The sequence below is a fragment of the Tachysurus vachellii genome, chromosome 14 (assembly GCF_030014155.1).
Source record: "Tachysurus vachellii isolate PV-2020 chromosome 14, HZAU_Pvac_v1, whole genome shotgun sequence".
NCBI lineage: Eukaryota > Metazoa > Chordata > Actinopteri > Siluriformes > Bagridae > Tachysurus > Tachysurus vachellii.
Genome location: NC_083473.1, coordinates 17,383,574 through 17,410,067, shown reverse-complemented (window position 1 = coordinate 17,410,067; position 26,494 = coordinate 17,383,574). Strand labels below are relative to the sequence as shown.

The 26,494-nt window shown below is 39.0% G+C and overlaps 2 protein-coding genes across 8 annotated transcripts in view; both read left to right on the top strand.

The window, feature by feature from the left end:
• Positions 1-26,494, top strand: part of tmem258 (transmembrane protein 258) — an 80,152-nt gene that overhangs the window by 36,380 nt on the left and 17,278 nt on the right. The gene's annotated exons all lie outside the window — the stretch shown is intronic.
• LOC132857187 (AP-3 complex subunit beta-2) overlaps positions 1-26,494 on the top strand; it is a 40,119-nt gene that overhangs the window by 2,039 nt on the left and 11,586 nt on the right. For 4 of the 7 annotated variants that reach the window (XM_060887192.1, XM_060887190.1, XM_060887193.1 and 1 more), the window contains exons 2-16: positions 15,633-15,708; positions 18,436-18,510; positions 19,781-19,876; positions 21,047-21,207; positions 22,176-22,242; positions 22,335-22,517; positions 22,621-22,815; positions 23,762-23,859; positions 24,249-24,303; positions 24,487-24,558; positions 24,665-24,727; positions 24,807-24,939; positions 25,237-25,346; positions 25,534-25,710; positions 26,232-26,418. In XM_060887192.1, coding sequence (XP_060743175.1) covers positions 15,633-15,708; positions 18,436-18,510; positions 19,781-19,876; positions 21,047-21,207; positions 22,176-22,242; positions 22,335-22,517; positions 22,621-22,815; positions 23,762-23,859; positions 24,249-24,303; positions 24,487-24,558; positions 24,665-24,727; positions 24,807-24,939; positions 25,237-25,346; positions 25,534-25,710; positions 26,232-26,418 — 1,748 coding nt within the window. Of the gene's footprint in view, positions 1-3,580; positions 4,183-15,632; positions 15,709-18,435; positions 18,511-19,780; positions 19,877-21,046; positions 21,208-22,175; positions 22,243-22,334; positions 22,518-22,620; positions 22,816-23,761; positions 23,860-24,248; positions 24,304-24,486; positions 24,559-24,664; positions 24,728-24,806; positions 24,940-25,236; positions 25,347-25,533; positions 25,711-26,231; positions 26,419-26,494 lie in introns of those variants that run through there. The other 3 variants (XM_060887188.1, XM_060887189.1, XM_060887187.1) reach the window with 2 other exon arrangements.

Genomic DNA, 26,494 nt, shown 5'->3' with positions numbered 1-26,494 from the left:
CATCCATCCATTCATTCATCCATCCACTCATCCTTCTGTCTATTCCTCCAGGATCCACATTAGTGCAGTATCTCAAAAACAAATGTTTGAAAGTTTGTGGGATTTATACAGATTAATGTTTTTACCCAGCAGATCATTTTGAAATTGATTCAAACAGAATCAAGGTCCAAGCAAGGTCAAATGTTTGAAATCATTTTTCTTCAATAGCTTCTCTTTTGAAATAAAATTTAATACTTATATTTAAATAATATATTTATTCTGGTGGCGGTGAAGACATCTGCATCAATACCAGTGTCATCAAGTTTCACTTGCTTCTGCTTTGCATTCAAAAATTTGTCTAAGTTTTTTTAATCTCACATGCATCTCATGACCGACTGTCATATGATCATGGGTTGAGGAAACCTTCCATTTCTTCCACCACTAAGCTGGCAAGCTGGCTGGACTGCATTAACACACATGAAGCTGGAGTTTCATTTCCAGCACAGGAAGTGTGTGAGCCCCTTTGTGGACTGAAACAATTAAGAAATGTTCTGAGACACTGTCATCGGTTTGTCTGTCGTGTTTGTTGGACATTGTGACTCAAATACATCATTGAGACTTTATACTTTGCATGAAAGCTCCATAAGCTTTCCAAGGTTGAGGACTGTATCCAAGTAGCCCAGGAGACCTTCTTGAATTCAAGAGCCTCTAGACCTTGGTCCTCAAGTGAAACAGTTTTACAAACTGTTTACTGGCCTTCCATCAGGGACAGCAGAAAGTCCCTGTCTACACTGAAAGTGTATGTCACTTGTCACAACCTTTCTGAAGGGACATGGTGTGACTTTGTGGTTGAATGCAGGGATTCTGTCCAAACTCATGTCAGCTACATTTGTTAAACAATTGATAGACCTTACAGAATTCCATTAGTGTGAACTTGCTGTGTGTTCCCTGTTATGACAAGTATGCACCCTATGGCACTATTCAATCATCAGATCGGCTTTTCATCTTCCTCGAAATGAAGGCACGAAGGTGTTAGTCCTAAGGTGGATCAGTGCCTTATGCCATAGTGGCTTGTGTCATTCTGCATCCAGCCCTAGGGGGTGAAATATTATTCTAGAACTTCAGATAACATAAGATAAGGTCTGGTAGACACATAGTGAAAAGGTTCAAAGGACACTGTGGCTGCATGACTACAGTATTTATCCTGGAATAAGTTATTAGCCTTCCACAGGATCTTGGTAACTCCTTCAATTTGGACCTTTTATTGACTGGCCATTTTGCCTTCCTAACAAATGTTTCTGTATCTATCTACACCAACCTTAGAGGAATTGGTGTAAAATCATAAAGGTTTTTGTTAACAGGAAATGCGATGATTAAACTATTAGGCAGAAATGTACTACTTTACTTTATTTACAGTTTGTTAGCTACAGTATCTTACCTGCTCAAGATCAAATGAAATAAGCATGAACATTAGAAACTACAGCATGAACTGTAAATTCTTACAGTAATTACTTCAACCTGTAGACCAAGAAAATGTATTTAGCAAAAGGCAGAAGACAGTGGTAGAAAGACAGTTGAGTAGTCATATGGGTGAGGATGGACAAATTTAGACATTCAGAACATTAGTTTAATCACTGGACAAGTGAAAGCTCCACAGTGTTTTTCCAGTCCTTGGTTATCTAGGCTCAGCTTTAACTAGCTGTGATCAGCAAGTTAGCGTAGTGTATCAAGCAGCAGGATTCACAAACAGTTCAACTTAGTGGAAGTGCGATTAAATGAAAGACCTTTTTTCTTTTTCTGGTTATTGTACAAGAGAAAAGAAACTCTGTTGACCACTACATCAGCATACTGTTGTACTGAATGGGAATTATACAATAAATGACACATTGATGGCAAAGCCTGGACACATATATGACACCTGCTTGTCCTGGTGCCCCGGATAACAATTTGTCCACGGTTCATTTTTGTGTTTATTTTTAATTATAGTTTTATTATTTTTATTGTTATTTATTTTTTTTTTTACTTTATGTCTTTTCTAATCAGTGATAAATTTGAAATGTACTAGAAAAAGTTTCTAGAGGAATGGTGAATCTTGTGAAAATTGTGTATTCAGCTGATGTTTTTTGGAGTGCAGTACGTATGCACATTTATTAATCTATGTTGTGTTCTCCAGGAACAGACATCAGCCCTGAGTGTAGTTACACGTGTAGCATCGTACAGTTGGTGCAAAAGTACAGTTGGTGGCAAAAGTAGGAAAATTATGTAATTAGATTCTGACTGATTCTAATGACTGACTGTGTTGTTTGGAGGTCAGCTTTGCCTTTAACAAGAGATGTTCCTCTGCTGGTTAATTGGAGTTTTATATTGGCACCCCATTGCTGTGTTTACATATTTCTCTGTGTGTGTGTGTGAAGATAGATGGCTGTTTTACTGGTTCCAAAGCAAACATGGACAATGAGAAATTCTCTGATGCTGTTGCCTTAGCAACACACCCTTTTAAGCCTGGCTGGACGAACTGCACTGTATTTCCATCTGTAATCAACAAATGAGATTCATATTCCCCGGCTGATTAAAATAGGTCTCTTTGCTGGTCCTTACTTGGGATAACTCTGTCTCTCTCTCTCTCTCTCTCTCTCTCTCTCTCTCTCGGGTGGTGTTGTGCAGTGTGTTCTGCAGTGTGTGTTCTGCAGTGTAAATGACAGTGTTGCTCTGTTGCTTCTCTTGTCTCTAGCCCTCTGTGTGAGTTCTACACCTATCTGTGAAAAGTGTGTGCGAACCGATGTGCTTGTAAAAGGGGTCTGGTATAAAATGGAGCACAAATGTACTGAAAGAAGAGAGTGCAGATTTAACGATGTAGGGAAGTCTTTCATATCAGAACAGTCAGCTGCTGGGGATGTGTTTTCCTTTTTTAATTTTTTAATTTGGTGCCACCTACAGTTCAGAATGCAGAACGGGGTGATGTATACTCTATTCACTGAGAGATAGGATTGTGTGTATGTGTGTGTGCTGAAATTGCTTTCTTGTATCAGGAATCAATCCTCCATTTGCGCTAATGTTGAGCAGTGCGCATTTCTTGCCATTCAGCCACACTGTTTGTGTTTCTTAATAAAACACGGAGGTATCAGGCAGATGATTCTAAACAGATCTGCTAGAGCTGAGTCATGTCAGAGTGAGTACGAAAAAAGGGAGGGGCAGAGAAAAGGAAAGAGACAGTGACATGGACAGAAAGAGAGTGTGGTGTGTGTGCGTGTGTACAGAGAAATAAAAATGTAGATGAATGAATGAGAAACGCGAGAGGAAATATGTTGAAGAAAAGAGAGACTGAGGGAGGGAGGGAGAGGGAGAAAGAGAGATACAGTGTGATAGTGTTGTAAGAGGAGAGTAGAAGGGAGGGGTGTGCTAACGTGGCTGGGGCGGAGGGGGCAGAGCAGACCTGTGAGATCTCTAGGCTGCGCTCACATGCAGTTGCCTCCGAGCAGACAGAGAATAGCATTTCTCCCAGGAGAGACTCACGACACATCGTTGTTCCTCTCCGCCAGACGTCCGCACTAAGCAGGGAGATCCTTCACTTCCCTGACATGTGAAGAAGAGGATTGATTGAGCACAACAGCAGCAGCAGCAGCATCTCTCTGCCTTTCAGTCTGGAGGTTTGGGAGTTGATATTTTTCTACAGAAATATCTCACTCCAGAAACCTTGCATCAGGACACAGAGGAAGGCTGGCCAGCAGACAGGTCACTGAGGATTTTTCCCCCAAAGTCAATGAGCTGCTGTCTTCAGCTGCCACGTTTGCAGATCCTACAGGTGGCACTCTGAGCAACTGTTGAGGTGTGTGTATACCTAACGAATTGGGTGATTGTTGCTGCTGCTCATGCGAGTCTCAAAAAGGTTTGAAAGCAAATCAGAACTCCACACCTAACATCACCAATGAAGATGACCCCGATGCAGAAGCTGCTCCAGCTGCCGGCTAATGCCGTGAACATTGTGAAGACAGTGCAGGGGGTAGCGCAGGGCCAGGAGGAAGCGCGTAGCCCTGTGCTCACCCCAGATGGCGGGCTGCAGAACTGGTACAATGCTGTGCAGCCAGAGGAGCTACGCCACCTCCGTACTTCCAGCACAGCCGGAGGAGGAGGAGGAGGTGATGCAGGAGAGGGGGGAGGCACTCAGGAGGAAGGGCTCCCCAGTGCTCAGACGCAACCCCTGCGGTAAGGACACATACAGATGCACTGAGCATTGCAGGATCACACACCCCACACAGGTCCTACAGACTACTGCGATTAACTAGAGCTGGAAATTTTGAGTGATTGTACAGTCAAGTGTATACATGCAATGAACAGATCAGTGATATATAAAAAGTAAAACAAAAACATGTCACCTCTGACTGCAGTTTAAATATTAATGTGTGTAATTTTATACTGCAACATCAGTAATGCAGTACATGTTCATCTTGCTTAACCTATAATAGGTAAAAAAATAATTGCTTTTGGAGCAAAAAGTTTATTAATCTGCAGTAATCCTTTCTTCACTGAACTTCTGGATTGATGTTTTCTTCAACTTGTCTTCACAAGAGATCGATATCGATATTTCAAATGACTTCCTCGTCACTGTAAACGCTTACTACCTAGGGTATAAAGGAACACAAAGGAGCAGCATTAAAAGCCTCACATAACAGGCACACATTCATTTTAATAAATATTTGGTAAGGAGACAGAGAAAGACGTCTGCAAAAGTTTTGGCACGGTTGGCTTCATGTTTACATGCTATTGATACTGTTTATCATGGTGCATTGAGGTTTATAACAAATCTTAAAGCCCTCACTCATCACTGTGTGTTGTATGCTCGGGTTGGCTGGTCTGCACTGTCCATCCGAAGACAAAAACACTGGCATGTTTTTATATATAAATCTATCCTGGGTTTACTTCCATCATATCTTTGTACATACATCTGTAAAAAGTATGCTTGTAGCTATAGCCTCAGGTCACAAGAATTATTTTTACTTTCTGTTCCAGTGCTACGTACTGAATGTGGAAAAAAGGCATTTAAATTTGCTGCTCCCTCTGCCTGGAATTGTTTGCAAAGTGCATTAAATCTGAGGACACTGGTTCCGTTGGACATTTTTAAAAAACTTTTACATGATTTGGAGAATGAAACTTCGGGCTGTAGGTGTTTTAATTAGTTTTTTATTGATATTGAAATTTGATGGATTTGCTTGTGTGTGTGTGTGTGTGTGTGTGTGTGTGTATTGTTGGATGTTATTTGTTAAACTCAAACGTGCTTGCATCTGTTAGTCTTGGCCAGGACGCTCTTGTAAAAGAGATTTTTAATCTCAATGTGCTTCTTTCCTGGTAAAATAAAGGTTATAATAATAATACTAATAATTTGGGTCACTCGCAGCCATTATTATCAACCAGACGTGTCCTTTCTCAATGAGGACTAGTTTCTTAAACCATTTTTTAGTCTCCAAACCTTCTCCTTTTACCTTAATATGAAGCAAGAACATGAGGATCGTTCAAGCACCCACCAGAACATTACTAACATGAAATGGGGAAGGGGCGGGGCTTTTAGATAGTGTCAGTTAATGTCAGAGAGTTTGAAACGCCTACAAAGATGCTGATTGGCTCATGTGCTATTTTTATTATAGGAAAACGACAACTCTTTAGATTCATTTTTGCTTCATATAGTCTTTAAAAATGTTTTTGTTGCTTTTTATCCTTTACTCAAGCCCCCCAGCTAGTTAGTGTGGTGCTGAGGCAAGAGGAATTGTTAACATGGGATAATGATGTCACGATGTAAGATCGGATATGCGCCGGAATAAAAGCTGGTTGAATTTACTTCATTTAAAGGCTTACATCGGTTCCACGTGATTGAACCGAGTCACTTTAACACGGTTACTTTTCGTTCATCCACCACGATTTGATCACATATTTTTAAAGCGTCTAATAAAATCTAACACCAAGCTCAGGCCTGAGCTGAAACACGATGCTGGTGTTTCACAACTGACATTATTACTGCTGTTCTATTCTTTCCACCATAAATGTTTCAGTTACCTAAATTTAATATTATGAATTGATCATACTCACTTTACAGTATTTAATCTACTAATTAAATAAGCTTGGTATAAGCAATAATGTCAGAATAAAGTCACATGAACATATGCATATAACATTGTTAGTTGCAGTGCAATTACCTCAATGTTATGTTTTCCTGAATTTAGGAAAATTATCTGCAATACAAGACAGTTTTGAGCTTGAAATGGAAAAAAAGTAAAATATTAACCATTTATTTTGTTTGTTAACAAAAACATTTAAAGCGTTCTGACTGTATTGAATAGTTTTTTAAGATAAGCTAAGATTTTTTTTTTTCACTTCATCATACACAGTGGCTTTCAAACAGCTAGAACATATCATGCCATTGCTGACCACAATTAAACCAAACAAAAATCTATTTTTGGCAAACAAGCGCAGCCCACTGCCTTGCTAATTTTTACCACCTTTTCTCTCAGCCGCGCTCTCACCTTTCTCTTCCTTCTTCTTTATTTTACAGAAAAGTCTAAAAGAAACGTCAATAATGCCTTTTGAAGAACAACGAACAATTCCTGTTTGTGTTTGTGTTAGATAGGCTTTCACACGGATGTGTTTATTAGCATTTATTAACACCATGACAGTGTAAACCTACAGTATTTTTAGATTAGTTTATCATTATGTGAAAATGATTTCCAACCCTAACACCTCTCACATTGAGTATGAAAGTCTCAGCGAGTGTAAACGTTAAACTGACCAACACTCCTGGATAAAAATAATTGTGTATTTAATTGCGGCTCGCACATGAGCTCACACGAGTCTCTGCCTCATTAATAAATCTCCATGTTCCAGCAAACATCTAAAGTAAAAAAAAAATTTTTTATGTATAATTAATATATATTCTTTACCATATCACATCTTTTAAAAAGTTTTAATCCCTAGTGAGTGATAGAAGATAAATCCTCAACACAAGGTAGTAATGCTAATGAAAGTCGGGAAATAAAGAAAGATGGAGCAGATTAATCGAGCAGACAGCCTGCATTTATAAAACAACAGCTTTCTCTTGTTAGTTCCTAAAGTTCTTGTTTTTACCCTTCGTTCGGATCCTTAAGAAGAAAGTTGAGAGCACTGTGTAACTCGATGAGTGACAAACTTCACAGTGACTGAAGAATCCAGGAAAGTGTTAGTATCAGTAATCTGACTCCGCGGGCCGTGTGGCTGTCAGGTCTTGTGCTCGAGCGTGTGACGTCGTGGAGCGTTGAATTATGCATGGATCTAATTACATCGGACCGAGAAGCAGGTGAAGCCATGAACAGAGAGAAGCTCGATCAATTTGAGACTTGTGATGTGTTTCCTTCAGATCATCTTTCTTGTTTTTATTCCCTCCCTCTCCCTCTCTCTCTCTCTCTCTCTCTCTCTCTCTCTCTCTCCCTCTCATTTTGTCACCACAAAGATTTTTATTCTTTTCCACATTTTTCATGTTTTTTTTTTCCAGCTCTCATGTGGAGACACTTTAAATGTGGACACGTTACATTTTAGCTGCAGTGCGATAAATGAGCTCTTGCCTTTAAAATCTGTTCTTTTCTGAGTAGCTCTGACTGTGTGCATGGAGATCTCTTCATAATCTCTCTTTGTTATTTTGCCGACTGCACAAAAACACTGGTGTCAGAGGATCTGAATAAAACCATTTTGACGCTTTTATCAGATTTGATACAGAAAGCTACTTGAAGACAATATTTACTCCTGACATTCTGAGTAGAAAAAAAATTTGTTTCCACCAAGAAAGACGAGGAGTTATTATTCGAGTTCATTCATATTCTGTGCTACTTATCCTACACCTGGAGTCTGTTCCAGGTGACACCATGGACGTGGGTCTAATACAGCACAGGGCACAATCACACACATACGCACACACATATGCTTACACACCCTGTACTCTATATCATACATTCACAATAAATGAAGTATTAATTAAGTATGAATTTGGCTTTTCTCAAACATTTTAAAAGCTATTTGATTTTTTTTTATTAATCACACAGAAGCTAAACAACTTTAAAGCAACAGAAGCACTCTTACTCCCTAAAGTAGCAGGAAGTAATAGAAATAATAAATAAAAATCGATGTCAGTGCTTCCGTTTCTGATTCTTTTTTCCACCATCTGTGAGAGAATAGGATGTGACATGAAACAGGGTCAGTGCAGATTTTATTCAATTCTTCCACTTGAATGCTCTAAGGTGTTAAACACTGCATTAAATACAAGTAAATAAGTGAATAATTAATATCTAATAGGATACTGCTGATCTGATTTTTTTTAAATGTTATAACTAGTTTTCTTTTTTAGTCAGAACATAGACAGAACAGATTGTATTGTCTGGACCCTTATTAGGGAAGAAAGTGAAATGCCTGTCTCTGGAAAGACACCCTTTGTACTGAATGTTTGTTGCCTCGGCCACATTTTAAGCTGAAATATTCTGAGAAACACAACACTGTCAAATACCTTTGAATTTCAATGATCTCCTCTGTTTCTCCACTGTGCATGTGTGTGTGTGCGTGTGTGTGTATGTGTGTGGTGAGTGAAACTGGCAATGACAGTGTGCAGCAGCTCACAACTGGTGTATCCTCACAGTGAAGCGTTCAGGTGTTCCTTAGTCACGACATTACACACACACACACACACACACACACACACACACACACACACACACACACACACACACACTCACACATATATTATTCTAAGGTAGAAGCCAGAAGTGTTCACTGAAGCATAGAGTCATGGCTGAAACAACGACTTCAGCTGAGCAAAATCACACACACATGCACACACACGCACACACACACAAACCTTACTTGCAAACTTACTTTCTTACACAAAGATCTCATTGACGTTATTCGAGAAATCCAAAGCACTGTGAGACTTCACACAAATTTTATATTATACAGTTTATAATAAACATCTGTGATCATTTACATATAACTGCACAGTCCTGGTGTGTTTTTCCACTTATCCCACAGTGATTTGCAAACATTTACGCTGTTTAATTTATTAATGAACAACAAATTGCACAACAAATTGCAATGATTAACAGTTAGATTTAACAGTTAGATTTAATATTATAATTTATCTGAGTGACAAGTAACTTTCTGTTATAGTTTATAGAACAGTCACCATTCTCTCTCTCTCTCTCTCTCTCTCTCTCTCTCTCTCTCTCTCTCTCTCTCTCTCTCTAAAAACACAGATTTCTTTTTGAATTCAGAAGGTATAAACTTCTCCTCCCTGAAGACTTTCCTGTGTTGGGACAATCTTACAAAATGCTGTGACTCCGACACTCAATGCTGTAACTCCGACACTCGAGGCTCCTTCCATAAATGTAAACGCCTCCTAATACAAAACTTCACCGATTAGATGTTTAATTTTGTTTAACAACGCGTTTTTTAAAAATCATTTTAGTTTCTGTTACGTGTCTGCTGTACACATCCCTGTGTATGAATTGTTACTATAGAAACAACAACACAGAACAAACTGTTTAAAATGAACATCTGGAACAGAATAATGTGGGGGAAAAAAAGTCATTCGTTTGTTGATTATAATTGTCTGAAAAGTTGATTTCCATTTTGTTGACAGACTGTACTGGTTACAAATATATTGAATTACACTTAGTTCTTTTCTTTTTTTTAAAAAAAAATAATCTTTCCCTTTTCACAGGCTCAAAAGTAAGTGGACATTTGACTAATAAGCAGTTTCAGGTCAGGTGTGTTTTGTTCCCTCTTTGTTTCATGATAAATAAGGAGATTAAAGGTAGAGTTGATTCCATGGGCTGAAATTGTAATTGATATTCTTTCCAAAGAGGTGCTGATGCAAGCAAACAAGCCACCATTATGGTGAAAAAACCCCCAGAACTATCAGAGAGATACCAGAAACGTTAGCTATGACCAAATTCGGTACATTCTTTAAAATAAGGAATGCACTGCCAAGCTGTTACAACATCTGGCCAACATCAGACCCTGTTACAACATCTGGCCAAGTCCAGAGCACTCATGAGGAGGTTGGAGTATCGTCTTGTCTACATGACTGCCAGTGGAAGTGGGTCAGTGGTGTTTATTGATTGTGTGACCGCTGATAGAAGGAGAATGAAGTGTAATGTATATAGAGCTGATCTTTCTGCTCAGATTCGGTAAAATCCTGCAAAACCGATGGACACTACTTCACAGTACAGATGAATACTGACCCAAAACATACCACAAAAGAGCTTCTTAAGGCAAAGAAATGAAATGATCTTAAATGGCAGAGTTAGTCACGTGACCTTCAACACAACAGAGTGTGCTTTTCACTTCCCGAAGATAAAACTAAAGGCAGAAAGACCCACAAACAAGCAGTAGCTGAAGTCAGCTGCAGTAAAAGCACCTCAAGAGAGGCGACTCTGCATTTTGTGACGGCTGTGGCTTCCAGACCTCAGGGAGTCACTGATTGTGAAAGGGTTTGCTGTGTTAAAAATCCACGTATTTAGAATTATGTTTTTTTCTCCGATTACTTTTGAGCATGTGAAAATTCAGGGACAGGTAAAATCCTGAAAAGTTGTGCATGTTGTGCACAACAAAGAGGAGTGCATGTTGTGACCAGTTCTTCCTCATCCTCTTCGTGCCATCACTTCACAGCTGTGAAACGCCAAAGAATTTATTCACTTCACCTTATTGCTTTCTGTGTTGCTGTGGAAACAACAGCTGTGCTGAAGCAAGGCGCGTCGTGAGACAAAGCAGGCGTTTACAGACAATAACGGCGTGACTGCGTCTGGGGAAATGTTTTTGATTAGCTTCTTGTCATCTCGACCAATTAATAAACTATTAATGCTCAGGATTTAGATGACTAACTAACTTGTGTGGTTGGAAAATTCTCAGTACTTATTTTAGTGTGATGTCACAGAAATAAATAACTGAAAGGCTGACATACCTTAATATGGACAGCTAACGATAATTTTTAATATGTTCTAATCCTCAGTTTTGTACTTTTTTGACCAGCGTAAAGGTGTGGGATGTAATATAAATTTATTTTAAATTTATGTTTTCTAGTTATTCCTGTGGATCTCCCTCTCTCTCTCTCTCTTTCTCTCTCTCACTCTCTCTCTCTCAGTCTTCCTGCACTTTGGTAAAATAACTGGGTCATGTATATATATTTTATAGCCATTTCCATGATGCTGCTCAGTTGCTCAGAAGGAGAAGATAATTAGAGTGGACAGAATAAAAATGTTATCTCCGATGTTATGATGATAAATCATGGAGTTTCTTCACCCAATAATCTGATGCCAGTGTAAACATCAGTGTCATCTATTTCATCTATGAAAGTAAGCATGTAGTAGGAACCTCGTGCAGTAGGTTCTTTTCCATACGCTAACAGCTCTTCTCAGCAGGGGCTTGTTATTTAGCTGATTAGTCAAATCAGGTGTGTTCAGAGCAGCTTCTCAGATCCTCCTCTCATGAGAGAATAAATCTTTAAGAGTGTGCATCATCCTCTGGATCCCCTCTGTCATGCCAGTGTGGAAGCCCTCACATATGCTCTATAGATAATGACAGCTATTAAAAGAAATAAACAGATGGTTGTTTGTTTATTCCTCTCTGGTCAGTGCTAGTTTGTATATATATATTCATATGTTCCTTATTTTATTTATCTTTATTTTCTTAGCATTCTCTAATTGCTGGACAGGGTTGGGGTGTATCCAGGGCCTGTCACCCGGGATGCGATGCCAGTGCACGAACACACACTCAGTTCCACCTAGAGGCAGGTTAGCATAGCCAATTCACCTGCCAGTGTGTTCTGCCAGTACACCTGGCAAAACCTTTAGCTTGCTAGTTTTACAAGAAAAGTCGGCTTTACCTGTAGCATTAATGCTAGCTGTAATCACTGAAAATCACAAATCAGCTGAAATGAATGAAACATCTAACATCTGTCCTGCTGCTCTGGCTAATCCAAACCAAATGTATGTTAATGTGGAGAGCGGGACATAATCTGACATTTCCATGACAACAAAAAGCGTGTACTGTAATTACTCTTTGTAATGTACCAGGTCTCTAACATTAGGTCAGCTGCTGTGGTTCGATGAGGTATCAATTACACATCAGTTCAACAAAACACACTGAACAGAAGATGAATGAATCCTTCAATGTCACACAATTTTAGTAGTTGTAGCCTTAGCATATGTGGAGACATCTAAAGCATGCGGATATTTTCTTCAAGAAGCTGTTTGGTAGAAAGCTAAGTGTGGGGAAATAGTTTTATAATATATAAGAGGATCTGAATATACAGTTTTCCCTTCACTTTGGTCTCATTCAGTTTGCATCCACCAGCCAGGCCTCTCTTATAATATGACAGCTACCAACAAAGCTAGCACAAGCAGCATAACACACACAGAGGAAAGCGCTATCTGCTATTCGATTGGCCAGAGTCACTGTGATTGACAGAGGAGAGAGTTACATTAGCCCCCACACCCTGAGAGCACAGCCAGGTTTGGGCTTTTGGCTCTTGCCCACCGGCGGCTGTGGCATCATAATCAAAACCTATTCAAATCTGGACAATAAAGCAAATGCATTTTCTAATGTGTGAAATTGTAGCGAATAAACCTGGTGATGAAAGAAAGTTATTATCACCTTCAGCATGCTGGAAACATACAGACACCTCCACAGACATTCTGCGTAGGTAAAACAGGAAGTAGAAGATGGCAGTCTTCCTACTTAGGTATTATACCAAGGACAGTTTCAGTTTTAGGACCTCTGACATTAAGCTCCTGACATATTTTTCTTATAATGTTTGTTTGTCTTTTAGCTTTTTCAAGTCCAGGGTTGATGTCTTCATTCAACACCTGCCTGTTGCTAATGCACTGACTCAGATACTGTTGCTATAGAAACTTTTCTCAGAAAGCAGTTACTAGAATAGTCCAAGTAGAGTTGCCATAGCTTTGGCATGACAAAATTCACAAGGAAGCTCTGACATGCTGTGGCCTTGATTGCATATGCTGAGCAAAGTAAATGTAAAAAGATACATTCTCTTTCTGTTATATTTATCATCCAAAGGGCATACACCATATACACTTAGGGAACTTTCTGCTATTTTAGATTAGTATAATGAAAAATATCTAAAAAATCCGATCTGCGATTTCAGTTAGCATCGACAGACCACATTTACTGTTTGAAGTTTTCGATTGATTTTACCTTAAAATCTCTTAAAATAATGTGTAGGTTTGGAGCCATGGAGACGAGAGATAAAGGCACGCAAGCTTGAACAAGCGAGTAAAGTTTTTCACTTATCCGGATCTTTGTGACAGAACCTTTAAAACACTTACTCAACAAGCATCCTCGGTGATAAGTGGCAGATCTTCATCACTCTTTCTTTTCTTTTCTCTTTCCTCTCCCATCTCTCTCTGTCTCTCGCTCTCTCTCGACACATTTTGATTTTAGACAGTCATGAACCATGCTGTTCTGTCTGTTAATCATCGACTACAAATAACGTGATGTTTTTGGTCTTTAGGTACGTATATTTCTGTTATGACATATTAGACTTTGTTCTGTGACTCTAAATGTAGTTGGTTGTCAAATTAAAGGAAAAGCTTGGTAGCTCAGTGAGCTGAACTGAACTGTACTAAACTGTGGTAACTCAGTGGTTAAGACATTGGATTAAATTAAAAGATCGTAAATTCAGATCCCAGCACCTCCAGCCTGCCACTGCTGGGCCGCAAGCAAAGCCTTTAACCTTCATGTATATAAACAAGATAAATGAAAGTCACTCTGGATCTGCCTGTGTGTTTCTGTATGCCCTGGCTCTGGAACTGTATTAGAAACATGAGCACCGTAGATTTCAGTCCAAAATCTCCTAGAGGTGTTTAGCCGGGTTGAGATCTGCTCACTGTGAACATTGTAGCATATTATTTTCATCCTCTTTCAGTGAACAATTGTGTCCTGTGGATGGGGCCAGACTCCGAAGATCAGAGTAAATTTACTGATTTGCAGTGACACTTCAGAACCTCTGTTTTTTAACTTTAATATGTTACCCATATTTATATCTTTAAAAGGCTTTTCTGAATGTTGCTTTTGTGAACCTAGCAGTAAGCGAATGATCGATCGTTCAAACATCACAGTGCACAAACACATTTCTGAATGACAAAATGCTATAACAAAAGGCCATTTTTGTCTTATATTTATCTTGAATATCTTACTTGAATGGTGTCTATTTCCATGATTGAAGAGCATTTTTATTTTCCTTCTTATTGACAGCTCTTTCCATCGCCTCAATTGCTTTCTTGAGTATCTAACCATGTCTGCTTGTCATAAGAGGTTCTTTCTCCTTTATTATGGTCTGAGGTGTCACGCTTCAGCACACTGTGAATCAATCACATTTATGTCTCTATTCATCCTCTGAGACTGAAATAATCACTTCAGCAAGGAGCAGTTTTTTCCTTTTTGCACCACACTTCTGAATGACTTCCTTAATGAATGCTCTGATCGTCATCATTGCCATCATCATCATCATCATCATCATCACCATCATCATCCCCACCCTTAAACCTACTTTTACACACACTCACAATGAGTCAGAGAAAGCAGTGTAAGAGATATATTGGTGTGTATGATTGTTTTTCTGTTTTTCAGCTGTGAGATAATAATTCAGTAACAATTTTGTCTGTTCAGGCTCTTTAAAACAGCATCTGCTGCATATTCAGGCTTGCTGAGTGAATATGAAAGCACTGGTTCTGTTCATTATTAAAAAAGCAATAGGTTTCTCCAAAATGTGCTTCGAGAAATTTGTTTTGAAATTTGTGAGAAATTTGTTTGAACCCTGACGATGGGCAAGAAAGGTTAGGATGTCAGCCATAACTTTAAAACCACATGCCTAATGTTGTGAAAGTTTCCATTGTGCTGCTGAAACAGCTCTAATCTATCAAGGCATGGATTCCACAAGACCTCTGACGGTGTCCTATGGTAGCTGGCACCAAGGCGTTAGCAGCAGATCCTTTCATTCCTGTTAGATGTGAGGTGGAGTCTCCAAGGATCAGACTTCTTTGTCCTGCACAGATCTGTTAACACTTTGAACTCATCATGTTCTTCATCATGTTCCTCTAACCATTCAAGAACCATTTTTGCAATGTGACAGGAAGCATTAGAGGACACTTCAATTAGGGAATACCTTTAGCTTGAAGGGATGAAGTTCCTCTGCAACAATATTAAGATAGGTGCTCTGTGTCAAAATAACATCCACTTGAACACGGCAAGCTGTGATGCTCTTTGTGTTCTGACACATTTCTGTCAGAGCCAGCATTCACTTTTTCAGCTGTTCTCTAAGATTGATCCAAACAGACTGCTGTTCACTCACCAGGGCTGATTGTCCTTCCTTGGTCCACTTTTGGTAGGTACTAACTACTGCATACCAGGAAGACCTGTTGTTTTGGAGATGTTCTGATACAATGATCTAGACATTACAATGTGTTCCTTGTCAAAGTTGTTCAGATCCTTATGCTTGTCCATTTCTTTCCCACCCCTTTGACAGGTGCCACTGTAACAAGACAATTGTTATTCATGTCACCTGTTAGTGGTTTTAATGTTATGGCTGATCGAAAATTACATTGATGGCATTTTGCTTTTTGTGTTTTCAGGCATGATGACTTGAAGGAGATGTTGGACAGCAACAAGGACTCTCTAAAGCTGGAGGCTATGAAAAGGATCGTCGCAGTGAGTATTACTGTTTGCAGGGAATGTTTAAAATGCTTGGTAAAATGAATCTGAAAGTACATCTCTAGAAGTGAAAAGATGCATCGTTCTGTTCACGTTAGTGTCAGGTGTATTGGCTTCCGGCTGCAGGATAGGTTATAATTCATCACGGCTGTCATATGAATTATTGTCAGCTTTTCTATTAGATAAATGACTTTCTTAGGGAGCACTCAAATTGAATCACCATGGTCCTTTTACATTATTGTGATCCATTGGTTGTGCATGTCATGTGAGGTATTGAGCATGGAAAGAAGATTGCATGCTGAGATCGGTTACATGTGCTCTGGCATTGCTGTTTGCCAGACCTCCTTATCTCTGCTGTATTCAGGAAGAATTCTTAGTGTCAAGTGTTTACAGACTTGCCTTTTTGTTTCTGTGCTACAAATATATGCTAATTATCTGCTCGTTTCGCCTCATAGTGTAGCGATCAGACTTGATTTTCATTGCACAACACTTTCCTTTCTGTGGTCTGACTTGTTCTACAGAAAATCGTATATGCAGCTACTCCCAGAAATCATGGCCTCTGTTTATTATTTATTGCACCAGGCAGGGCCATTATGCTCACTGAGGTAGTCTTGTCAGCATGTGCTTTATGGCTCCAGTGTTCAAATATTTGAGCAAACCTCCAGCCAGGACCTCCATACACATTCACCTAATCAAACCTACTGGATGTCCTGTAACACGCTAAACCCATTAACCTCAGCATGCACAGGGACAGAAGACACAAACACACAGCACACACAGCTTACTGAGACCAGGCAAATGCAGAGCTCATATTAGCCTATTAATTTCTGTGGATGTTTAGCTTTGATGTGAATGGGTAGATTTAAAAAAATTATAAGAAATCTCAATACAGATATTATTAGTTTATTATTATGTCAGAGATATTGTAATAATGAGTGCACTTTACACTTTATGAGGCAGTACAGTGTCGTAATTACATCTCGTGAATACTGTGGTCCACAATTCTGGGTTGTCTTGTTGGACGTTTCACACTGTACATTTCTAAAACCATGAACATTCTTATTTGCATTCTTATTTTTTATTTCATTTAATAAGCATGGCATTTCTGTGAGAAATAAAAGTCTGTTGTTCAGGCATTGTTATCTTTTACAGCAATCAAATGTTTTTGGCCTTTTAAATATTGCCATGCTGTTGACCAGGCATTTGTTGCTTTAGCATACTTTTTCAGTGTCATATATCTCCCCCTTGCTATTGGTATGCACTTTGGGGGTGTTTAGTGTTTTGCTGCCTGTGTTACAGAGCCGAGTGTTGCTCCGTCCTGGTATTCATGTGATATGAGGTACAGAGACGCTGTTCAATTTAAGGCAACATTCTAACACCACATCATTGTGGGCCTCGTACTGCAAAAGCCTTTCATAACCTGGGTAAAAATCTGTGCTAACCCTGCTTCTAAATTTCCAGTGTGAAAAGTTCCTTAACTTAGGGTTAAATGCAGGGTTTAGAATGACAGCATCCTGTAGTTCAGCACAGTGTTAAATACCGTTATGACTATAATCGTGACACCTACAGCAGAGGATGCTCCACTGGAAATGGTAGAAGTAGTATTTAATTTCTAATTTATTAAACATTTTTTTCTTTTCTCACACTGTCTATTTTTAGAGGCGTTTCAAACCACTGCAACACATACTGTACCATGTCATAGTCACCACATCCAAACTCATACCCAGAACAGTTGACGTGTGTGCTGGAGTGGTTTATTTCTCTATCCTGTGGGGCGACTCTAAAATGTTGAATTGTTAATGCTCTGAGCTGCTGTCGCTATTGCATGGAGAGAGAGAGAGGCCTGTATGATGTTGTGATATTAAATAGGACAGCGAGGGTGTGTGTGTGTGTGTGTGTGTGTGTGTGGTACAGCCTGGTGTTAAATATTCATTCCTGGTGTCAGATTCTCAGGGTTGCAGCGGAGAAGCAGAGGCCTAAAATATTTATCACATGAAGCAAAGACGAGGGAAAAAGCAACAGCGTGCTCGACATGGTTTCCATTATCCAAAAGAGGAGGAAGCTGTAGTATTAGTTACAGGTTGAAACTCACCACAGATCCTCACATTAAATTTGGAGATAAATGTCTGGTTAGGGCAGGTTTTGCTAACTTGACTCATGCTTTAAGAAACCCTGCTGTAGAAGAGCATTGTTAATAGAAACTGAAGTTAGTCTCTGATCTGTGAGTTTTTATGGTCGCCATGATATAAGAGTCTATGGAGGAGGCAGACTTCAGAAAGTTAAAGAGGATTTAGATTCACCATCCATCACCACTACAGTAACTGGCATTATTACAGAGCTATTCTTTATTACATCTCTCTCTCTCTCTCTCTCTCTCTCTCTCTCTCTGTCTGTCTGTCTGTCTGTCTCTCTCTCTTGGTCTGTCTGTCTCTCCCCCTCTCTCTCTTTCCCCCCTTTATCTCTCTTTTCCCCACGCCCCTCTAGCTTCCCCTCATGATGCTGTTAGAGTCTTTTCATGGCTCTGCTGTGAGATGTCGTGAACGTGTAAATCTACCCCGTGCCTGTTATGTCATACTGTATATCCCCAGATACTGTTCACATAATCATTAAATAGTAGCTCAATTTTGACATTTTTAAGGAACATCTCACACAATGCCTTTGCCGGGTTTTGTGACAGTATTTGATCCTATACATTCAGTTGGCTTTGTTTTTTTCTTGCCGCAGATGATTGCCAGAGGGAAAAATGCATCTGATCTCTTTCCTGCTGTGGTGAAAAATGTGGCCTGCAAGAACATCGAGGTGAGTTTGAAACCCTGATAACATCTAAGCCAGCTCGAGGCGTTCACCGTCAGCGACGGCGTTATGAAGCGAAAACAAACACATAACAACAATTTTTTTCACATTACAGATTCATATGAAACATATTAAAACTTTTTAATAACATCTGGGATTGCTGCAGCCATCTAGATGATAAAAAGTGATTAAAAAACAAATTAGTGAACTTATTCTCCAGAAAATATGAATATGCAAAAACCGAATGTGTGTTTATGTCAGGGAATTCAAGAATCAATCAAAGACAAAAAGCAGGTTTGAAACACTTGCAGACAATCAGAGTACAATCAGAGTCTGAAACAGAAAACACAGAACTGAAGAAAAGCACTAGGATTTTTTTAAACAGGGAAGAAATAGACAGAATGATCTCAGGGTGAGCAGGTGAACACAGTCATGTACAACACCAGGGACAAGACCGAGGTGAAGAGCGAACAATACCACAGCTGTCTGTCACCCGTTTTAGAAACGTCTCATTTCACTGTGTACTGCGAGTAACGTTCTCTCATTTCACTGTGTACTGCAACAGCTATATATGGTTGAAATGACAATAAAATCTTCTTGACTTGACTTGACTTGAAATCAGCACCAAGTAAATTAGATCCTAGTTCTTGTTTAACTAAATATAAATAAAAACTAAATACTGCTCCTTAACAGAGCTGTAATCTCATAGTTATTGCAACTCTAATCAGTCCTTAGTCAAAATTTCGAATTAGGAATGATCATCAAACTGAAAGTGAAGGTTTCTAAAGGGGAAAAGTGAAAGGAGGAGGAGTAAAGAACAATGGGGCGGGGCTTATGATTGAAGAAGATTCACAATATGGTGTCCCTTAAGCAGGCATTACAATCATTGTGTTTTAAATCATTCAAATTGAATAGACATGATCATTGAATAGGAAAAACTATTTTCAGAATTACTTTATGTAATTTACATCACACAATGATTTCTCAACAAGATTTTACTGGGGCTCAGTAAAAATGGTCCAGCGACACCCCTGATTACACCCCCCTGTGACGCAGCATGAGCAGCAGCTTGAAAAGATGCTCCTGATTTACTTGACGTGACTCAGAGGAAGCAAGTTGTTGGAATTGTCTAAGACTAAATAAGAAAATCCATAAAGAACAGAAGATCTAAACAAAACACAGGAAGTGAAAGGAGCACTCTTCACAGTGGGAAACACAAAGCATCATTTGTGTCATGCAGTTTCTAAGCTTGTGTGTATTTATGTGTCGGTTCTAGGTCAAGAAGCTGGTGTATGTGTATCTAGTGCGCTATGCTGAGGAACAGCAGGATCTGGCTCTACTCTCCATCTCTACCTTTCAGCGAGGACTCAAGGTTTGCACTTACAAGTAACACCCAGACACCCTCAGAGCAACATCTTGCTGATGCAGTTAGTACAATCATTAAAAGAACACTATATACTGAAAAAGCATGAAATATGTTTATAATTAAATATTTTTATTAAATACATATAATATTTTAGATGTGTGCTGCATTGCCAAGACCTTTAATGAGAGGAAAGATTTCAACATCATCAGACATTACTTTAAGCACTATAAGCTCCTTAAAACAAAATGCGCCGCAGGCAGAAACTGAGCTCGACTTGTTAACAGCAAATAAGATAAAACGGATTGAGCTGTTGAGAGTGGAGTTAGCATAAGCTTTGGAATCTTATCTTTTAGAGGAGGTAAAAGAGCTGGATACATTTAGGTCAGGCACCCTTATCCAGAGTGACATTGAATTTTATTTCATTTCTAAAACAGCATCTTGGCATCTTGGTGACCTTTCGATCAGTAGCCCAACACCTTAACCACTAGGCTACCACATCCCACTAAGTGTGGATAGACTAAAGTGATGCCGCATCACTCTATTTAATTTTCTAATGGTGGCATCAAGTTAAGGCTCTGGGTTGTTGATTAGATGATTAAGTTTCAAACCCCAACACTGTCAAGCTGCCACTATTGGGCCCTTGAACAAGGCCCTTAAACTTCTCTGCTTCAAAGGTGCTGTTTCATGGCTGACCCTGTAATCTGACTTTATAAGCTGAGAAATGTGTTGAAAGTTATAAAACTGTGCTGTAATGTATATGTGGCTAAATAAAAGCTCCTTCTTTAGTTGAGATGAAGCAAATTTGACTGGGACAGCTATAAATGGGTAATCGAAATGCATTGTAGGTAAACCTTAATCATAAGTTCACAATGATGAAAGAATTTTAAACTAATTTCATTAAAATTATAAATCATGGAAGTCATTAATTCTAAAGATTAATATGGAAGTTCGGCTTTCTGTTAAGCCATGAAGCATGAAATTATGTGACCTGACAGTTGCATGATTGGACATGACTCAGCAAGGCTCTCTGAGTCATATCCTCATATTGGAATGAAGTGGAAACACCCCCTAGTGACCTGATTTAGGAAAATGCATTTCTCCCTGCTCCACACTCACAATGCTACATTTACTATGTATTCATGTACCTGATATCAGCAATTCTTTCATTTTTAACAGGATCCTAATCAACTCATTCGTGCGAGTGCTCTGCGTGTTCTGTCCAGTATCCGAGTCACGATCATCGTGCCCATTATGATGTTGGCCATTAAAGAGGCTGCTTCTGATATGTCTCCATACGTCCGCAAGACTGCCGCTCACGCCATCCCCAAACTCTACAGGTATGAAGTCCAACCACTGCAACTCTACAGGTGTTTCTCCACTGCGTCTACTGAGCAGTCCAGTTTTTTTATTCAGCATCTTTGGAGACAGCTAGAGTGCTTACAGTGATGACAGTAAAAGCAACAGCATTCACTTCACAGCAAATAACAGCGCCGTTATTAAGTGTGACATGAAAGAAGGGCTTGGATTTATATTGTTCCTTTGTTTAATGGCCTTTTAGTTAAGCAGCCAGGTTTGGCTGCAGCAAAACTTTGACTTGATGATGGAGCGTTTTGAAATGTTGAAATTTTGAAATGAGTTATTATGACAGGATGGAAAACTGGCACCATCCCAAATTTGTGAATGCTTATTTTTCGTTCCACTGTTTTTTCACGAAAATGGGGCAAAAATGAAAATAACATTGTGACATTGTTCACTGTGTGTTTGTAGTCTAAAAATTTTAGTTGTTAGCACATTTGCTTCACATCTCTAATGTGGAGGTTCGAGTCCTGCTTCTGCCTTGTATATGCAGTGTGTGTGTGTTTTCTCCCAGTGCTTCAGGGTTTCCTCAGTATACTCCAGTTTCCTCCCATTCGAAAGACATGCATTGTAGGCTGATTACATCTCTACATTCTGTTTGTGTGTGTCTTACAATGAGTTGGCACCCTGTCCAGATTTGCTGTTTAGGCTGTTAAATATTCAGGTTGGCAAATAAAAATGCACATTTTCATTTCTGTTAGTAGACACTAGCAAGAAACCACATTATTCTGAATTGTTATTATTCATAATCAGCGTGTATGGTGTCACACATTGTGTGATGTGCTAAGTCAGCAATAAATGTCTCTATCATTTTTCAGTACCATTAAGAAATATTGATTAGTTTGAGCATAAATAAACTCTCTCTCTCTCTCTCTCTCTCTCTCTCTCTCTCTCTCTCTCTCTCTCTCGCTCTCTCTCTCTCTCGCTCTCTCTCTCGCTCTCTTTACAGCCTGGACCCTGAGCAGAAAGACCAGCTAATTGAGGTTATAGAAAAGCTGCTTGCTGATAAAACCACTGTAAGACATTTTTGTTAATTAGACACACAATGTGTACTGTCATTATTTATTCGCCATTCCGTTAATAGAATTTTGTGTGTTGTTGGGTTAAGCTGGTGGCAGGCAGTGTGGTGATGGCGTTTGAGGAGGTTTGTCCAGAGCGGATCGATCTGATCCATAAGAATTACCGTAAACTCTGCAACCTGCTGATTGACGTGGAGGAATGGGGCCAGGTAGTTATCATCAACATGCTCACCCGCTACGCCAGGACTCAGTTCCTCAACCCCAACATTAATGTACGTACTGTAACTCCTCATTCATCTCTGTAAATAAACAATACGGGTGTGTATGGCCTTGCCTGAGTCTGAGCATGTGATAGATTGTATGTTGCCTCTTTAGGAGTCTCTGCTGGAGGAAAGTGGAGAGAAGGCTTTTTATGGTTCTGATGATGATGATGATGATGATGATGATGATGATGAAGATAAGAAGGCTGAGGCAGCTGCCCTTGCCAAAAGGAAGCCATACGTTATGGACCCTGATCATAGACTGTTGCTCCGAAACACCAAACCTCTGCTACAGAGCCGCAATGCAGCTGTTAGTACAACAGTCTACATGTCTCAACATTTTTACACTTAAAAATGCACACAAAAATTTTACTTTGGAAAGGAATAAACAATATGTAAACAAAAGACCAATAAAATACACTGTGCACTTTCCCTTGAACTGCTGTTTCTATTAAAACTAGCAGAAAACTTTATCTTGTGCACATATAACGTTTTTTATATCTCTATATATAATTGGATTGGTAATACATTGGTAATCAATATCAGCTAACTAACACATTTTTTACTAATGCAGTATGTGCTGTTCAGCTACACACAGGTGTCCAATAATATAGCTAGCTATCTAACCTGACTAAAGGCAGCATGACCCGAAGGAGCTGCTGCACTGCTGCTTCTTGAAGATGTAGGAGGTGAAATGTATTAAAGCAGTCAATAATAATTATACAGTTAGTTCTGGTTCACTAATCTGATTGATCCGCTAATCTGATTTTTTTCAGACGGTTTTCAACTCTTTAATATAAGATTACAGGGACATTTTACAATGTGTATCACTCTTCTCATCTTTGTTTACTACGTAAAATTCCACTTTAAGTTTAAAAGGGTTACTACAGTACTGTTAGAGACCTTCATTTATATATGAATCCTAACCTAGTCACAAAATATTTGGCACATGTTGTTTCTTAAGTATCAGTTAATCCAGATTACTTTCTTGTTCATAGAACCGATGTTTTGAAGCAGTATCAAGCTCACAATCTTACTGACAATCAGCACAGCTGCAATTAGGAATGGTTGAATCATAGCCATGGTGATATTCCGTATATTTGCCCCAATTCAGTTCTCCAAATGGCAGCAATTATACAGTGTGACAACACTTAACACCCAAGGGAACTATATATGCAAATAAATTGCATATGCCACTCTTCCATGACTTATTCTCTTTCTCTCTTTCACTCTTTCTCACTCTCTCTCATTCCCAGGTGGTGATGGCAGTTGCTCAACTCTATTTTCATCTAGCTCCTAAAGCAGAGGTGGGCGTTATTGCCAAAGCACTGGTGAGGCTGATGAGAAGCCATAGGTCAGTGAAAGAAGAAAAACATTTTGTCCTTCTCTGATTCAGATAATAGTGAGCCCATAAACCTTCTGTGTGACTGTGAAGGTCCACACTGATGAAGTTGTCATTAAACCGTGATGCCTTTTGAGTCCTGGGTAGAGCATCACTGCAGTCATTTGAAAGGTTTTGAGGTGTTCTTACACAGTGGTGTAATGAGACCAAGTTTAACATCTAACATCTAAAAAGACATAAAATGTTTTACTTGTTTCAAAACTATCAGATTAAAAAATAGTTAATATAAACTCATGCAGTTCACTCAGTTAAGGTTCTGTGACATGAAAGTTTTTTTGTAGGAATTGATTAGTGCACAATTTTATGGTGGTCTACTGTTATTTTTGTAATTTTCTCTGCAGTGAAGTCCAGTATGTTGTTCTTCAAAATGTTGCAACTATGACCATCAAAAGGAGGGTGAGTCATTTTCATTAAGTACCATCAAGCACAGCATAAATGCATAAAAAAAATCCCCTATTGCTTGACACCACAAAATACAACACATATTAGATTAGATTCCATGTTAGATCTTTGCATGCTCTAATTTACATGATTGCTTTTCAGACATAACACAAAATATGTCTACTTTTGCTGTTGTAGGGGATGTTCGAGCCATACCTAAAGAGCTTCTACATCCGATCTACTGACCCCACACAGATCAAAATTCTTAAGGTGAATTAAATATTAAGAGATTGCTTTACACCAAGAACATTTGTGGCTTTTAAGCATCTTCATATGAATTGAATTTGATTTTATTTCATGTTCCACTACATTGCAGCTGGAAGTGTTAACCAATCTGGCAAATGAAACCAACATATCTACCATTTTGAGAGAATTTCAGGTAAGAATTCTTGTTGCAAAAGTGTAAGTAAAGGTTAACTGAAAATCCTATTAATCAATATGGCAATGTTTTTGTGTAGACCTACATCAAAAGTATGGATAAAGACTTTGTGGCAGCCACCATCCAGGCCATTGGCCGCTGTGCCACCAATATCGGGGAGGTGAGAGATACCTGCCTTAATGGTCTTGTCCAACTCCTCTCAAACAGAGATGGTGAGTAAAATATTGCGTGTTTTATAAAATTTAATTAAACCATACAAACATTTGGTTGAAGATAATGTATATGAACACTTACTTTTCTTTAACATTTATTCAAAAACATCCATTACTGCATCTTCTCTCTGCTGTAAAAAGTAGCAGTTTTTTAAGGGTTTATTTCTTATATGCAGGTGGATAGAACTACAACAATGTTTGTAATATCATTTTAGTGAGAGTCAGTCATCAGTGAGTGTGCTAATATGAGAATAATGAGACTAAACTGAGACTAATGTTTTTATGTGACGGCTGCAGAGCTGGTAGTAGCAGAGTCAGTAGTGGTGATTAAGAAGCTCCTGCAGATGCAGCCTGAGCAGCACAGCGACATCATCAAACATATGGCCAAGCTCACAGACAACATACAGGTGGATCTCTCCTAATTTGTTTTAGAAATGTCTAGTGTCATTCAATTACAAGCTGAAAAATCTTGTTACCTTCATAATTATATAAAAATATTAGTTGCAGTCATAAGTTCAAAATGTGCAAAAAAAACAGATACAATTTAAACTGAATTTAGCTCAGAACCATAACCAGCACTTTTACTTTTCTAAGGTCCCAATGGCGAGAGCGAGCATCCTGTGGCTGATTGGTGAGTACTGTGAGCATGTTCCTAAAATTGCCCCTGATGTCCTAAGGAAGATGGCAAAAAGTTTCACCAATGAGGAGGACATTGTCAAGTTGCAAATCATCAATCTGGCTGCCAAGCTCTACCTGACCAACTTCAAACAGGTGTCTAAAGTGTATTTTACTCAAGTGTGGTTCTGTATTTGCTGTGTGTGTGTGCTGTATTTTCTTTGTGAAATTATGCTGGAGGAACTTTCATGAACGGGATCTTTCATGAACTTTCATGCTTTGGTGCTGCCCATGGTGCTGAAATGGTGCTGTCCATGGTGCTGAACCATTTCCTCAGACCCCCAGACAGTTGTATGGCTAGATTGAGTAACATCACCAGGATGGGACAGTGTCTCTCAATTTGACTAAAATGGATTTTCAGAGGCAAAACATATGTAACATTTAATTTGTTTTTAAACTATGTCCAGTTGTTCTAAAGAGACTGTACTGTAAAAACCTCACGGAAATAATTCTGAGACTGAAACAAAATACTCTGAAGCACAAATTGAGTAATTGTTTTTTCAAGCGAGACTAAGACAGTGTGACTTAGGACACACACACACACACACACACACACACACACACACACACACAGTCTATGCTGTCTCACCTCAGTCTTTCCTTTTCTAAATATTTAGACCAAGCTCCTTACACAGTATGTGCTCAACCTGGCAAAGTATGACCAGAACTATGACATCAGAGACCGTGCACGGTTCATCCGTCAGCTCATCGTCCCCGTGGATAAAAGTGGAGCATTGAGTAAATATGCCAAGAAGCTTTTCCTTGCTCTTAAACCTGCACCAGTGTTGGAGTCTCCATTTAAAGGTAAACTAACAATTTTCATTCTTTTTTGTTTAATATAAAAGGGGAATCTTATATTAGCCGATTAAGTAAATATTTA